An 18,030-nucleotide genomic window follows, 5' to 3' on the forward strand; every position below is an offset into this window, starting at 1 on the left:
TACCTATGGCAATAACACATCACACAGCACTAATTTTATTAATATGTTCCATTTATAATATGCTTATTTGAAGCTAGAAGACAATGGTAAAATACAAGAGGAAGAAGAAAAGGGAAAAAAGCAACAGCTGCCTCCTTGCAAACAGGAATAAATGCTATACTCTCTATTAAAAAGTGAGAAACATAAATAAATCCAAGAGACAGTCACCTATTCATGGCAAAATGGAACCCAGATGCTAACAGCTGAGAAGAAACTTGCCTCAGAAATTCAATTGCATAACTATCTTTCATTAAGGATTTTTGCAATTCTCACAGTAAGCCAGTGCCCACCACACCACCACCAGCAGTAGTGCACTACATTTTTCTGTTCCATTTGGTTAGAAAATCTGGGCTTGCTGTGGTTCATACACATTTTTTTTAAACAAGAGCAGAAAACATGGAAGTGACTTTTGTAGCTATGGAGTTAGTTTAATTCAGACACTAAAATTAGTCTTGCACAATCTCATCATCTCCAGATGCTCCTTTATGCTCATAAATCCACTAAAATGTTTATATTGTCTCATGCAAAAGGGTGAATGCCTGCTGAGGATTGTTGCTCCAAGGCAGCAATAACTTACTATGTCTTTTCTGTAGCAAGTTGCAGTGGTTTTTTGAAGTACAATCTATAGACATTTGCTCTTTCCATCACACCTCCCACATTTCCACAAGCCACAACATATTTATGCTTCAAGACATCTTCTGGAACAAATCAGTTTTAGTTTTGAATTAGAATACAGCATGACATGAGACAGATATAGCTGGGGTTTCTTCTAAGAAAAAAAATTGTGAGCTTTTAGAACAGACACCAAGCAAATATCAAGCTTGCATATAAGCCTTAGTTCCAAGCCAAGGAAATAGCTACCATATGTATTAAAAAGTCAGTATCAAACATAATTAGATTAGATATAACACAACTGGGTCCCCAAAGACCACCATCCAATCTTACTCATTCCTTCTTTGGGACCAATTATCATATTATTATACTGACTAGTGCTGAGAATCCATCAAGGAAGAAGATCCTATTGTGTTGCCAGACAAAAAGGCAGTTCTTGTCTCAAACATCATCCTTTTTGTCAGTCAAATTCAGTGTTGGAACATAACATCCCTGAGCTCATAGACAAGCTCAGCTCTGTTCTACCACCACCAGAATTTCTTTGTAGTTATGCTTTCTGAAAAAGGGAGACATTTCCCAGGTTTCCTTCTGTGGGTATATTTCTTGCATGGACTTACTTTCTATTACTTTCTCTAAGAAGCAATTAAACAGGATAAAGGAAAAAAAAAAAAAGAAAAAAGAAGTGCAGCAGAAGAGAAAAAGAAAAAAAAAAAAAGAAGAGCAGCAGGAAAAATGAAATAATGAAGATTTTTGGTAATGAACCCCTCCAAACACTACTATTTACAGCATTGCACAGTACTGAGATACAGTAGTCGTAGGGGGAGCTCAAGGTGACTATAGATCTGGATTATTGGTTAGCTTATTTCTAACCCCATTCCTGGCTCAATGGGTACCCTATAGGATATAATTTACCCTCCTCTGCTCCAGATTTCAGCTGATGAAAAGGCACAAGGCTCAAAAGGCATGTCAATAGACATGCAAAGTCAAGCCTTTGGTTGTCTACATCTTAGTTACTCTAAAATTGTGGCAGACAATGTTCCTACTGATTTATAATCACGTAAGAGTGTACTAATATGAAAAATATTAATTCTTACAAAGTGACTTAAGATACACCTTTGCAGCAATCAAAGAAATCATTTGATCATAAATGAGTGTAAACCAAACTCAATTTGTTAGCCTGTAATTTTTGTCAATTTTTCATTGCCTGTAATGTTCATCTAGAGTAGAAATAAATATTAAACAAGGTTCAATTGAATATCCAGAATAAACTTGTGGTTGGTTGAAGTGCCGTTTTTGTGTAAATTGGAGAGACAGGGCATCAGATTTGATTTTTCACTGCATACTTCACAAAGATAGTCCTAAGCAGGAGTGTCTGGAGTTTTAAGCTACTTGCTTCACTGCAAAGCTTAAATAACCAGTCACTCTGCCAATGCCTATGCCTTTAAGTCAGTGCTGTGTTGACTCTTTAAATATTTTCACTTTTTAATATAAACTTTTCAGACAAAAATTTCTCTTAGAGAACAAGGACCCTACACAACCAAAATGGAGAGAAGTTACCACTTCCTGGTTTTTCAGTCTCACCTGTTTAAGTACAGCTGACCCAGCACAGATGGATGCATTGCTCCTGTCTGGGGGAGGGCCTGTTTATCAGCCTTTTAATGACTTACAGAATGAATCACCTCATTTGGGAATCATGACAATACTGACTATTAATATCAAGCTGAAGAGCCTACCAGCTACACCAGGAGATTGAAAAAACCTGTGTTGGGTTCTATTCCAAACTCTGGAGAGGAAAAAGGCCACCTGGGATTTGCATATGTTGATGATTTCAAAATCCTGCTCGGCAGGAATTTCTTCTTTTGCACATTTACACACTACCAAAATTAAACCTGGAAATAGGAGAGAAATTCTTCAGATATCCAACATCAAAATAGCTGGTGTTCATGTGCATTCTACAACAAAATAGCCAAGTTTCCAAAATGTTACATCAATGGCTTTGGAAATTAAAGCCTTTATGTGCATAATATAAATCCACCTACAAATTGCCCATAGATGAAACATAACATGCAATTGAAATAACATATACAATATTATTATTGTATTCTTCATGCAAAACTGGCTGCCTAGAGTCTCCTCCTTCCAAACCCAGCACAAGACAAATGGTACATCTCTTAAATCCTTTAGTCTTTGCCAACAACTACTTAAACAAATAAGCAGTGGATAATGAAGCTTAGCTATTACCTGCTATTATTGCACATCTATGACAGTCCAAGAGAAAAAAACACCAGCTCCAGCCTCTTGAGTAGGTAAAAAACCATCATACTATTACATGGTTTTTCTTAGGTCTATGTTACAGCAGAACAGGTTTTACAAGGACACAAAGTAGAGGAAAGCAACGTAATCGATAATTCATCAAAACAAAAGCCACAAAATACTATGCTGAAAAATGTATTTAATAAGTTTTGTCATATTATTTTATGTTCTACGTTTTCATGACTGACACTGTCAAGTGAAAGTTTGATGAAATAAAATTACTTGCACAGATTAAGTCGTACTTCATATTCAATAACAGTTATTTATACAAATATTAACCTCTGCATAGAGAGTAACCTTCCTGATACAATGCCTCCTTATGTATAAACCCAGCTTTTATTCCACTCCCATCTGCATTTTGTTAGTTATTTTAGACAGCACTTTACGTGAAGTTTCAAATTTAATCTAAGGCAACTTCTGCATCCCAGCTGAAAAAGTAGCAGCTATGAAAAGTAATTTGCAGTTAGTCACATTATCACAAGTTGGTTTACATTTACTCTATATGAATTCAAATTACCATTCCAATGTGAAGCCCAGAAAACTTGAATTCACTTATGATGAAGGCCTTGCAAAACCTTTTTCAAGCCATGAATATGGTCTGTCCCATCTGCTCAACACATATAGTTTCCATCAGTATTGGAAAGCTGTATGCAAGTCCTGATGGGGAACACATGCTTATTACTTGGGTCCCCTGAGTAATCACATATCATGAACAATCAAACGTAGAGTTTTTGTTTATAACTCTGTGCACATTCACAATGTAGAATACCGGTTTGTGATGATCCCTCTGACATCAAAAAATTTAAGGAGCCAATATTTGAGGAATGGGTTTCACAAACTTCCGCACATGCCAAATCTTTCTCAGACATTGCATTCTCAAACAAAAAAACCAAACCAAAACAAAAACAAACCCAAAAAACCCACAATAAGAAGAAAAGAAAGACAGCAGTCTGCTCAGTTTGAATTCACCTGCATTCAAATTGATGCTGGAAATGATGGTTCCTTCCAGTACATTTGGTTCCTACATATGCTCAACATATGTAACAAAAACTACTTCAAAACTGTGGCAAGGGCATGCAAAGACCTGGGCAGTAAGCTGACTAATTTCTTCAGTCAAATGGTGCTTCAAAAGCTTCAAGTATCCACTGCGCATCTGACTAAGGAGTGGAGAGAACACAGAAGAGAGGATACAGAAACAGAATAAAGCAAAAATCTTTTCTGGGCTTCAAACAAAAGAACATTAATGTTTTCATAGCTTTTGAGAGGCAGTAATTGAGTCTCCAGACTGGACACGAAGAAGCTAAAATGCAGTAATACTTCATCTTTCATCATTTGCTGCAAAAGTCTAGCAAGCTGCTATCAAACATAAAGATAGTGGCCAAGGGCAAAAGGACCAAAATTGGGGTGGTGCAGTAGAATGGAAATGATGAGCAAGAATTGTGGATACATTACTAACAATACGAAGCAAGTACAAAAGGAAAAACCTGAAGGTGGTGGTTTAGAAGGAAGAAAAAGAGGAAGAGAAAAAGAAAGGGACCTTTTTTTCCCTCACTCATCAAGCCTGCAACAATGAGGCAGGAAAAACAGAAACTTCAATTCTTTGCTACTTCAAGTTCTTTTGTTGCATAGAGCTAATGATGGACATCTCACGGGTCATTCAGCCCTAGGAACGAACCAATTTGGAAAGTCACAGAAAAGCTTTCCTAGTAAAAGACACCTGCCAACTAATAGCAGCAGTTGTGTTCCTGGAGGTTCAAAGGTTTTGTTAAATTTTGGAATTTCTCTTAGCAATAACTAGAGGGTGCTTCAGCACACAATGCTTTTAGTATTCCAGTAAGTGAAGTGACCTCAAATATAGTAAAAAGAAGTCTATAAGTGCCCATTCTGTACCTCCATAGTTACACTACACCAGCAGAAATGTTATATGAAGCTTTACATACAAAAAAATTGTCTCCTGTGCATTCTAAAAATTTTAAAAATCTCTATTGTATGCAAAAAAACGATGAAAAATTACACATCATAAGCTTAATGATGACTCATATATTGGCAAAATTGACAAAATTAAAAACTGCTGATTTTTTTATCCTGAATCTATGTTAAACTGAAATATGTTATTTTAAATCTAATAGGTTATTTCAGGGATGCAGCTGTAATGTGGAACTGGGAGGGGAAGTGGAGGGGCGGGGTATGGGATACAAGAGAATCTAGAACTTTGCAGAAACCATTCTATCTTTTAGAGAAATGCAACTGATATTCTCTTGAAGTGCATTTCCATGACTATGAGTCTACCAAATTTTATACCAGCTAGAGGTCGCCTCCCATAAATTATTTTCTCCTAACAAGGAACATGCACTAGTTTTAGATTTGGAGTTAGGCAGAAAGAATGAAAATCAAGCAAAGAGTGAACAAAGAAATGCACTGCATGATTTTTTTCTTTTTCATGAAATATTTTCTTCTAATTAAGCTTTAATTTTGTAGGAAAATATCACGGATGTATATATTTAAAAATTCATTATGTATAGAAAATAATTAGAACATGAAAAATCCTCTATTTTAATTTGGGGCATTAGAGAAAATTGGCCAAAATATTTGCTTTGCATCAGAGGCAGAGAATCCATGGTCCTAAATAATATGTGAAAGAGAAGGAAGCAAACATAGTAATATTTAACAATAATATAATGTTAAATGTTGGTCTCCAGAAAACAAAACACAACAACAACAGCAACAAAAAAAGATGTTGCTTAGCCATGCCTTAATTACTAAGCCATGGTTTCTAAAAAGTGTAATAATAAAACTATTTTTTCAAAAGAAACAGTTAAGCAACAAAGCTATTTATGCAGTTTTCAGATATAGGACTAAACAGCCTGCAATTTTCAAGGTGATTTGCAATTTCCATTAATTTGTTGGAGGTTTTGTAGCTCAATAATGAGACACTTTCATCAGTTATTAGTGAATCAGAACTGTTTACAGCTTTAATTCAAACATAGTAAATACAAATGCTAATGTACACATGATTTTTTTTTTTACAGCTTTAATTCAAACATAGTAAATACAAATGCTAATGTACACATGATTTTTTTTCCCTATTATTATTTCTAGAGGGTGAAAGAAGGCAAATGATCTTCAGAGAATGGGGATAACATTATGATAAACATTACTTGTCTTAAATTTGTCAACAGTCCCATACCACTGGAAGTGAACTGGGGGTAGATGGTGAATGCCAATATTTGGGTTCCAATGAACTGCAAATGGTAATCTGGGGACAAGTTGCTGCCTTTACCCCCCCCCAAAAACCTGAAAATATAAAGCTATTTTCTGCTTTATGAGATGCTATTGTTGGACTGTTATAAAGATATGATTTTATTCACTCATTAGCTTCTTGATTCAAGGGTAAATTTCTTGATGTTTAGGGTCTATGGTAATTCTGGCCTTTTAGATCTAGCATCTTAAAGTTCTTGACCAAGTTTATAGACTACATCTATATTTTGGAGTTTTGATGGAAAGGATTAAAATTAGATCCTAACAAAGAAGATTTAACTGTATATTAGGGTGCCTGAAGATTCAAAAAGATACTCAGAATAGTTCACAAGGTGACCAGAGGGATTCATAATGTCTGCTGAAGCTGATGTAAAAATCAATCTCAACAAAATTTGATGTCAATGAAATCCCATTTTTTTCAAAGCATTTTTGAGCAGAGTAGTAACATTTTAGTATAGAGTTTTTTTCCTTTCAATTAGCAAGTATAGAATACTCCCTGCTTTCAAACCAAGCTGTTAATTAAAAATAAGAAAAACATTTAAATTAGAGATGGGTAACACAGAGGTTCTACTCAACAGCCTCTTGATGGCAGCGTCATGTATAAAAAGATTTGCCTGCAAAGTTAAAATTTTAAAGAAACCCCCTCTAACAGCAGTAAGAAGCCAACTCAAATGATATCTTGATTACTTCAGAGTATTACCCTCCTAACAGAACTCTTTTTAATGATATTTTTAAGGTCAGCAACTAAATCGATAAATAAACCCATAACAATAATGAATTTTAAACTTCAGAAATGCTGCTATAAGGATTATTCCTCTAAAATCTATCTTTAATGTCTAGTATTTAAAATTTTAATAGCTGTTACGACTTTGATATTCATTCTAGTATGATATTCATTCTAGTTAAACACAGGGTTAATTTCTTTGGGAAGAAGCAAACTAAAAGATTTCCATGAGGATTTACTAAGAAAGAGTTCATGGACACTTTTTAAATGTAACAAATAAAATTTAATAAAATATATGACAATAGTGTTACCAGCACAGTATTAATTTTGCAACATATAACTGTGAGAGTGATTTACACTTCCTGCCTTCAAGATAATCCACTTTATTTGGTCAACAGACACAGCCAACTAAGATTGATAGAAGAGGGAAAGCAGCTCATGGAAGGATGTAAGTCAAGTTGAAAGGTTTCTTTTCTACTCCTGACTTACTCCTCAGTTTGCACTTCAGCCTGGAGAGCAGCCCCAGACTGTTTCAGCTGGGCAATGGGAAGGACTTGGTCCCTGTGCTGAAAGTGAACCACTTAGGAGCTGCCTTCACTTCCCAGGATGTCCAAATGGGATCGCACCCAACTTCAGGTGTCTTTGTACTGGTTTGAAAAACAGATCATTCCTAACAGGTAATGACAGCTCAGCATATTGAAGGCATTGGTCAATAATATATTGCAATAATGCAACTGCAAAGACAGCTCTGTGAGGAACATATTCTACCCTTGGTTTGCTAGAAAATATTTGTTTGCAGTACTAAACATGTATCTAGTTAGGAAAAGACAACTCTCTTATTCTAGTCTTTGAAGAGTTAGGCACCTGGTTAAGTCTAAATACTGTGATTCTCTTGATTTATGACTGGAATTTCTATTGCCATTATATACTGAGTGATACTAGCAAAAAAATATATATTTTTGAGTTATAGAGCTATAGAAACACTTAATAAAATCCTGAGCTAATAGAGAATTCATACCCACAACATTTTTCAAAATTTGGGTAACTTCATTCCAATCACTAGAGCTGGGAATGCTTTTAACCCAAAGCAAATTTTTTCAGTCAAAGTTTTAAACCTCTGCAAATACAGTTTACAATAGAAGCTGAAAGAGAAAGTCCATCAAGTGCAGAATAATAATCAGAAGCAATGTTTTAGATCTAAACCTAATATAACATTTGCATTACTTTTGTGAGTCACAACATTAATACAGAATAGTCTCAATATTTCAATTGTACTTGAGTTCTAAAAGTAGATAAATGTCCTAGGAATTTCCACAAAACTTTGAAAAAATAAATTTAAAAGTATTTCCTGCCCTCCTTCCACCAAAACCATTCTGCATGGAATGAATTAACATTAAAAAATTAAGAAATTAATTCTCTGATAGTTCTATCAAACAGAAATCAAACATGATGACACCAAGAAAAAAATACAAAACATTTCTGGGACCATCCTTCCATCAGTATCTTGAAAAAACATTTTCTAGGTTTTATGGGAACCTTAATGTATTCAAGTGTGACTTCTAAAATTTTTCTTGATGATTTATTTCACTTAAATTTATATTTAAGTTATGAACACAGTTTTATTTTATACCTAACAACAAACAGTTTAACATCACTAGGACTGGGAGGGTGAATAGAGAGGAAGGGAGGAAGCGGGACAAAAAGTAGCAACTGCAAATTCAATTTCAAAATGTAGCATTACTATGTTCCTTCCTGTATTGAGTACTGCATTTTATTAGTCTTTATTTTCATATTAAAAAAAAAAGGACAAAAGATTACTTTAGTCTGAAAATGCTATTTCAGGTAAACTTAAAGAATATGAATCACATATGACTGAAACATGAACATAATAGCTGAAATTATTTCTCTTCATACATAAAGGAAAGTCTTGAGGCTGCAGCTTCAGTGATTTAGTTAACTGTATGATTTATGAACAATTTTTTAAATTAAAAAGTCCACAAACCTGCTCCTCATCAAACTAGACAGGCAGCAGAAGGATTTGCTCATTTATTAAGGACCATCTACCTCAGTATTCAGTTTTATAGAACTCCTTTTTCATTGCTATGGGCCAAAATTTTTTTATTTCACCATTTAGAAAATATATAAAAGGGGCATTGCCAGGATTGATGTATCCCTGACTAAATCTTATAAACATGGTATGATAGTCTATTACTCCTCAGATTTACTTGTTCAGCATGGTGGTAGATACACAGAAAACGGTCCTGGAAATTAAGATCCTGGAAGACCATTCTGTTGACCATTGTCAACCAGGCTCCAGAGCTGGTGGTGATCACTAAGTCACAGAATAAAATCAAGACCAATAAACCAAGTAATTTCAAATTTTAGTGGTAAAAATGAGAAAAAAAAGGTTTCATTTGCTTGGCTTTTCAGTTTAACCATTAAATTTAAGTCTATTCCTTGTAAATCACAAATCTTTAAAACTGAACACTTTGGAATTAATAGTACAAATAATTGCCAAACTTCACAATAAATGGCAGTTCTATGTTCACAATGAGATGATACATTTTGGTGGAGGCTGCTCTACAGGTGAGCTTAAAAGTATTTAAAAAACGAGGTGGTAGGTTCTTGCTGCACAAAAGTAACAGTCTTGTTAATGGAAGGGAATCAGGCAGAGGGTAGAAGGCACTGGCAGAACAAGAGGTGCCAAGTTTTGCAGCAACAAAGCAGAAAATGTAAGCAACATACAGTGACTCAAGGTGGAGAGAAGCTGGAATGGTGAAGAAGCCTGTGGATGTAGGTGGCAACATTAAGAAAACATTTTTTCTAGAAAATTATGAAATTTTATGCTCAAGTGCTGAGAAAATCTTGTTTTAACCAGTTACTATTAGTCGGCATTTTATATGCTTGGAAATTTTGGAGATTTTGAATTTTGAGGGTTTTTTGGGGGGTTTTGTTTGTTTGTTTGCTTTTCATTTAAATTGACAATAAAATTACCTTACCATTTTTTTTGGTGGAATACAGATAAGATATTTGCAAATGTTACTTATCTTTGAAGCTATATATTGCACTACCCTTGATCTTCTAAGCAGTTAATATTTTATAATTAACCAAATAGTTTAGATTTCCATACACAATCCGTTTCTTTCCTTTCTAGACAGAAATGATGAGGAACAACTACAAATGTTAAATGCCCTACAGATATTTTTTCTTAACATTGTTTCTGTTCACTTATTTCTTTTCTCTTTTAGTTCTTTAAAGAATCTTCTCCCTTCAGTGTGAATCCCTTAATAATTAGGTGGAAGACATTTTCATACAAAGTTGTATAAAAGCAAACTGCACATGCAACTTTATGAGAATATAAAAAAGCCTTTCTTATTTTGCTATCGGTTATTTACTTATCAACACACACACACACACCATACTGGGAAAATATTTCTATTTTTACTGGAACAGAATGGACAAAACAAGAAAATATGACAAAGCAAAATTCATTACTTGCAAATGTCAGATCAACAATATCTTTAACAGATACATGGAATAGTATTTAAGATTAGCCAGACTACTTGATCCTACATTTTTTTCTAGAATAGATGTAATTCCCAGATTTCCACTCTTTCACTTGAGTCCAAGGAAAACAAGAATCATATTGCATCAAATTAATCATAGTAAGTGCTTAATAGACAAATACGCTTGTTTTTTTTTTTTCTACTTGTTGATGACCTCCACAGACTTATCTTTCAACTCAGAAGCTGCTGCTCTAATTCCTGACTGTACTTTTGCATTGAATTGCCTCTTTTGCATCTTCATGAGCATTGCAAAGAAAATCTTGCAGCATGGCTGATAATGCTTGATTTCAGATTTGATAGCATTCTCATACTTTCTTTGTGTCATCTGATAACATATACATGGAGAGTGATCTTGCTACTCATGAACAAAATACTTTATATTTTAAAGATTATAGAATATTCTTCTAATACAAACATGAAATTTGTCCCACGTGTCCGTTGCTCTATCTACAAACCTACTTTTTGTATCAAAGATCATAACTCCCAGGAAATTGCCAATTAAGTGGCCATCTTTAAGTAGAGAAAAAAAAAATACTTCTCATGGAAGAAAAATTATACCAGAGTAATGTTCCCCTACTGCCCCACTGCCAATCTCTTATGAGTATACATGAACCTTTCCCTCAGAAACATTCTGGTTGATATTATCCCTAAAGTTATTTGGAAACTGATAATGGAGACACTGCTTCAGTGGGAACAAGGTCCAGAAGGATCCACCCCTCAGTAACACACCATAGAGAAGTGTTTTATAGAATATAGGATTTGTTGTTGTTCTTTTGAAATACTTAGAGCTCAGGCACTACTAAGAGGCTTCCCAAACTTTTCAATTTAAACTGATTTTTCAAGACACTTTAGCACATATTTTATAGTATGCAAGCAGTCCAATTAAGAAATGTTTAGAAGCTGTCTGAAAAATATATGAAAAAATAACAGTGTCATAGAACTCTTTCACTTTGGAGCCATTTCCCCTTGGCCTGTCACTCCATGCCTGTAAATAGTCTCTCTTCATTTTTTCTGTGCCCTCCCTTCAGGTACTGGAAGTCCACAATTAAGTCACCCCAGAAAATTTTCTTTTGCAGACTGTATATCAAAACATCCTATTAAATCTGGAATTAATTTATTTCAGTCCATTTTTTTGGTTGCTATGCTTGCTATTCTTTTACTATGTACAAGCAACGCTACAACAAGCTTTGACAGAATGCCAGCTATTTTTACAGAGAAGAAGAAAAATAGATCTTTTGCTTTAATTTTAAACATAAAAACACAAATGGAAATGAAGAGCTAAATCTAAAACAGTCTACAATAAACAGGAATGAAAATGTGCCTTTAGAAGCCTACTCGCTTTTTAGGGCTTACTTCCTTTATTTCTAAATTCTGAATCAATGTTTTGTGATGTTTAAGCTAGTCTTTAAGTTAAAGAAAAATACACAATCAAGTATTTTTTAACATATTAAATTATATTATCTTGGAAAAAAAACCCTTTCTATGACAAGACTAAGTATCATAATTACTTAATCTCAGTTTCTTAAAAGGTAGAAGGAGTTTGCACTTTTTATTTAGTAACTGTTTGATGTTCTCCAGTATACACAAGATCCCGTGTTCCACAATAATCTTGTGTGTCCTACTTCATAATGTTTTTGATATTATATATTTAAAAACGTAATGCAATCCTAAACAAAGTAACTATGTATGTTTCCACTTTATAAATAAGCAGACTGCTAAACTCAAGGTGTTAGTAAAATAATTTTTAAAAGAACTTCTTCATATTAATTTATAACATTGACAATGTTCAAAGAAACATTGGATCAGTCAAATGTTGGCAATAGGCTAATAGTTATCACAGCTAAGTTAATGTCAGCTTTAAAATGACATCAACGTTTCTGCTTCCAAAACTGATGATGCTAATCAAAATGTGGAAATCACACAGCCACCTGGGATGGATGGGAAAGTTTAGGCATGACATCCACAAAGTATGTGTTTCAGGAGTGACAAATTAAGGTTTTCAAGCAGCTGTAATGTTTTCAAGTGGGAAAAGCTGGTAAAAATCACATGAGGTGAAGCAGAGATCTCTTTCAGAACATATAATTGGGCTAAGGATAAAGTGAGACAAAAACAGGAATTTGCTCTGAAAGGAAGGGCAACCTACGGGAGAAAAGCAAAAGTAAAAGTTGTGTCCAGCGGAAGAAAGTAAAACAAAAACCTACCTTGATATTAAAAAGAAGGACTGGGTAGCATGAAACAGTCTTCTTTCTAGAACAGTACATGTAAGGCCTGAAAGGGTTTGAATAATTTTTCCTTTTTTTTTTTTTTTTTTTTTTTTAATAAAGAAAAGAGTATTTGTAGGAATAATTGTTCTGGAAGATCAACCAATAAAGTTAGGTAGGAGTCATTTAAACCCCAAAAGTATTTACTGTAGGTGCATCTCAGAAAATTGTTGAGATTTTCTCCTGGGAAACCCAGGAGTTGTGGCCAGTGGATTCTAATGTGTAAGTTGAATTACACATTCAGTAGCTTGCAGATAAAACTACTGCAAAACATTTCAAATTTTGCTTTGAGCAGAGATAAGGTGAATACAGAGATTAGAGAATTTTGCTACAAAGAATTTGTACCTATAGAGACCTCCAGGACCGAAATTGGAACACATCAATTTCTATTTTGTCATATCATTTTCCATACTGGACAAAGCAAAGAGAAGGTGTTCTTGGCAGTGGAAAATACTGCCATAACACTTTGGATAATACTGGTGTATACAGTGGATAATACTGCCATAATTTTTTCCATAAAAGGAAAGAATTTAGAACATGTAATTTTTCCAACAGCATTTCTACAAGAGACAGACTACCCAACTAAGGGCCAATCTAAATATATGCAGCACATGTAAAAAAACAATTTAACAAACTCTACTACATGATGTTGTGCTATACCATCATGGGTCTGGCATCTACACATAGCAAAAGACAATTCAAGAATGGCAATTCAGGAAGCATTCAGCAAGGAGGGGTTATTTCAGGAAGCAAAGCTCTTCTCATTGAGGTTGAAGGATGATGGAAATTAAGGACAAACTTTGTTTTACAGATGAAAAATGTAGCTATCCAAGATACACATAAGGTACTAAATACAGGGACTCAACCTAAGCCAAATGACCCCCCCCAAGACTGCACTCAGGCATGACCTCAAGCCAGTGGGATCAGAACAGAGCCAGACTGAAGGAACCTCCATTCTCCCACTTATCCTGACAGTGGGGAAAGCAGGATCCTCAGCACCAACTGTTTCAATTTGCAGATCAGGTCCTATTGCTACTCACTACTTGCTAATGTAGACATAGACAAATTATATTTATTTGGAGACTGAAGGAGGGCTACATATGGAGAATTTCACCTTTGACAAGTACTAACTTCATTTACATTAACACCTGTCTAGACTGTTTTCCTAAGTATAAACATAAAAATCTCCTTAGTGTATTTGGGCCCTTCTTACTTAATTAACCATATGTGACGTAAAGTGATACAACCCAGTTAAAGGTATGTCATTGTTGATAGGATCAATTACAGTCAGACATAAGTATTCACTGCTTACACCATCTGTGCTGTATTCCTAAGTGCAGAACCTTGTCAATGGAAGTATACACATATTAACTGTATTCGCTTTTATTAAAAACCACCAATCTGGTTCATCAGCTCCAGGCACTTTCTGTAAAAAAGTTGCAATATTATAATGCACAGTCACCTTCTCCTGCCAGCATACCATAGCTAGATAATTTGACAGGTTTAGCATAATATTTGTGATTACTCCACGTCTTGAATGATTTTATTCTTAACTAGTGGCAACTCTCCAAGAGCCTTACAAAATTCTACTTATATACCAGCCTGGGAAATCATTGTGGTCATGGTAGGGAAGTAAACCTTGCCTGTTACCTGTTTATCAACATTTTCTAAGGCTTCTGGTTTTCACTGCTTTTCTTCAATATTACAGGATCTGATAGTACCACATTTGAGGAGGAAAAAGCTCCCAAAACTGTAGTTCAAGCCTCAGAACCCTTCAGTTGCTATGTATTTATGCCTATAGAAAAATACACACATGTAGAAATACTACAACTAACTTCATGTCTTTGATGTTAGCTGTAATGAGAATTCACAGCTAAACTAACACTCCTGAAGTTAATTAACAATTTCATGGATGATACTTGTACGTAAAAAGTTATATGATGTGTTCAGCTCTATAGGGTTTGGAATAGGCCTTACTTTCATTCCTATCATTACTATGAGAAAATTATTTCTTACTTAATAATTATAAGCAAGCAACATAGTCTCTAGATGGGTCAGGAAGGGGTTTAAAGGACCAGTTTGGAACATGGGAAAAAGCTACATAACCACACATGTTTAGAGATCAAAAGTTCTAAAATCAGGTTGAATCACAATTTACATTTTTTTCCCTCAGAATTAAGGCAAGAAATTGATGGGGTAAAATATATTTCTAATCAAGCTCCCTCTAAAGAGAAAAACTTCAAGGCAGAATAGGAACCAGTGTTCTACTGTTAAATTATTACAGTTAAAACTAATCAATACAGGTCACATGAGAAAGCAGGATGTGCATCTAAGTGCATTTCTCTCTTCTGGAATATTTGAAGTCCATGCTTAATGATCCTCGTGAAGAAAAGCAAGAAGGAATGAATAAGATGTACTTCTATTGCTATTGTTTGTATACTGGTTTTATGTCTCTGTGTTTAATTTGGAAGGGATTTAGAGGCACACCCATGTAGGAAGAGTCTGGTCAGTTTAAAACTGGAAAAAATAAAAAGGCAACAAACAAAAAAAACCAGCTTTTGGCTGATAAGGACTTTTCTCTGTGTTTACTGTAAAGTAAGTCTAAGGACTTGGTCTCCAACGATATTAAACAGTGCTGATGATGATACTGACCAAAAGTTAAAATAACCTAGAAGAAATAACATTTGGGAGAATAATTTGGTAATTGCAAAAGGAGAAAAGTTAAAAAAATACTAATATAGGATTGGTATGCTTATTTCTTTTAAAAGAGCTGAAAGTAAATCACAATTTGGGATGCTGGAAAAGACCTTTAATAAGGAGATATTTATTTGAAATCTATGGAGGGGTGCCTAGAACATTATGATTGTGTATAACACTACTCCTGTCTACAGCACATTTTAATGATAAAAGTAAAAAAGGAAATTTTATAAAACATTAGAAGTTCCTCCTTCACCCACCCAACACTATGTGTAGGCATTTTAATGAAGCCCTTTTTATGAAATGATGGTACGTGCATGATTTAGAACAAAAAAAAAATAGAGTAATTGTCATAGAAATATCTGAATTCACTTACAAATAACGATTAATTTTGATAGTACTTTATATACTTTAGTAATATTTTTATGCTATATTGACAAACCAAAACCTCACAAATGTCTACATAAAAGAGCCTGAAATTCTCTTCTCTTTTTACTCTCTATATTCAAAATCTCAAAGTCTTACCTACTTTTCACTTATAACAAAAACCATACGTAACTTTTTCTATAGGAGCACAGATGATATGACTTTCATATTAATTGCTGACAGATACACCTTTGAAGTATATTTTGAATCTCATCTGGAGGACAAGGTTAAAGCAAGTTAAGCAGAGAGGTTTGCTGTGACACCACCAAACAACAGCTACATGATTATGTGGAGCTGTCAGAGTTGGCAGGTTCAAAATCCCAGTATAGAACCAAACAGCTTGCTTGATTTTTGAAGCCAAATAAATTACATAACAAGAATTTTGTTTGTGCTGGGAAAATGTTCTCTGTACCCTTTCAGGCCTTCCATGAGTATTTTTCAAAAGGCAAGCAGTAGCATATTTGTCTTGAGAAGACATTTTCTTACACTGCACAAGCCAAATGCACACATCTGAAAGCAAAACTGTGCAGTGCAGGCATACAGACATAACACATTATATAATGTGTTATTCTATTAGAGACGCTCTGTGCCAAAGGATGTACATAACACAGTCTGTGCTGAATGGTTTCAGAAATGTACATTTGAATTAAAAGCATGCATTTGATGTAATTTCACCTGGTTTTGGCCCTGCACTAGAATGTTTGCATGAAGGTTTACAGCTCAGATACCTGCTTGAAACACCACAGACCAGAGATGGCTATGAAGGTTTTAGGCTGCAGAATGAAGATAAAAGTGTTAGATAAAAGTCTCAGAAGTTAATAGTGCTTGCTGCAACAGCAAGCCTTATCACACTGCCTCAATCCTTCCTTTTCTCCTCATTAAAGACTAATTAGGATGTAGCACAGCATTTGTACAACTGCAATAATTTGGCCACCTTGCTCTAGGAAAAAAACTATGAACAAAGGAAACTAGAATTCTACTATTCCTTTTTAGGTTTTTACACCTCTTAAAAGAGCCACAAATAACAATTCAAATAGCAACTATTATGGCACACCAGCTGCAACACTTTGAAACTTATGTTATAGGAAGGATATATGATTAACACAATAAAAACTAAAAAAGAGTTCTTACAGGTTATGGCACCAGCCTTGAGATGTAGATTGAAACCCTCATTCCAGTCCAGACAACTTTGTCAGCTGACCCTCAGATCACAGATCCACAAACCAGCAAGGTACCAAAAATTTCCTGATGGAGTTTAGGTACTTTGAAGATCTCAGCTTTGGTGCCTTTCTTTGTTTCTTTCTTTTTCTGCCTTTTCTGTAAGTCAATAAAATAGGTCTAGTAATCCTGTCCTACAAGTTAATATAGAGTTGTAAAAAAAAAGCATAAATAGCTTAATTAATGCAAAATAGGCAACCCCCAACCTTCACTGAAAGTCTGGAAGAGAAAGCACACAGTAAATTGCCAGGGCACTCTGAGAAGGCTTTAAAACATTTTTATCAGTAGTCAATTGTCTCTTTCACTTGTTTCCCTCAGATTAATTTCTGTCATTCTACCATTTTCCCCTAGAAAAGAAAAAAGACTCTTTGCTCCTAGTCTCACGCACATATCCAGGCTGACATTGTTCATTTCAAACAGCAGTTTCCTCTGTGATTGTCATTATTGCTGCTTCAAGTTTTCACTATGCTTGAGTGAAGCATCCTATTTTCTATTTTCGTTCTGCCTCTTCAGCACTGTTCCTACCTACACTTTTTAAACACTATATCCTCAAAGCTTTAACACACACAGCTTCAGATGACACTCTTGTACTCAGCACAAAGTTCAAAGCTGAGATATGTTTCCAAAGTCCTTCTGGACAATGTTTGTCATCTGTGAAAACACTGAGGGGACAAAGGATAGGGAACAGATGACAACTAAAATTGGAACAATACAATATTAATAAAATGTAGCGATCCAGAATTCATCTGCCACTCAGTCAGTCAGTTTCTGCATTTATGTCCTCAATGCCCAAAAGCAGAACAACCAAGAGTCCTTTCCTCTTTCTCACTGGAGGTGACTGCAGCTGGCTGAGTCCTGCAGTAGCTAATGCCAAGGTTTCTAGGATGCAAGTGACCTCACTCAAATGTAAATCACA

General features: G+C 34.8%; 1 protein-coding gene across 38 annotated transcripts in view; it reads right to left on the bottom strand.

Annotated features, from left to right (window-relative positions):
* LOC115492903 (uncharacterized) overlaps positions 1–18,030 on the bottom strand; it is a 531,227-nt gene that overhangs the window by 311,206 nt on the left and 201,991 nt on the right. For 2 of the 38 annotated variants that reach the window (XM_072923285.1, XM_072923205.1), the window contains one exon: positions 6,448–17,213. The exons of the other annotated variants lie outside the window; for them this stretch is intronic. In XM_072923285.1, coding sequence (XP_072779386.1) covers positions 17,105–17,213 — 109 coding nt within the window. In that variant the 3' untranslated portion in view covers positions 6,448–17,104. Of the gene's footprint in view, positions 1–6,447; positions 17,214–18,030 lie in introns of those variants that run through there. 38 annotated transcript variants of the gene reach the window in all.

This window comes from Taeniopygia guttata, chromosome 1 (genome assembly GCF_048771995.1).
Source record: "Taeniopygia guttata chromosome 1, bTaeGut7.mat, whole genome shotgun sequence".
NCBI classification, from domain to species: Eukaryota; Metazoa; Chordata; class Aves; order Passeriformes; family Estrildidae; genus Taeniopygia; species Taeniopygia guttata.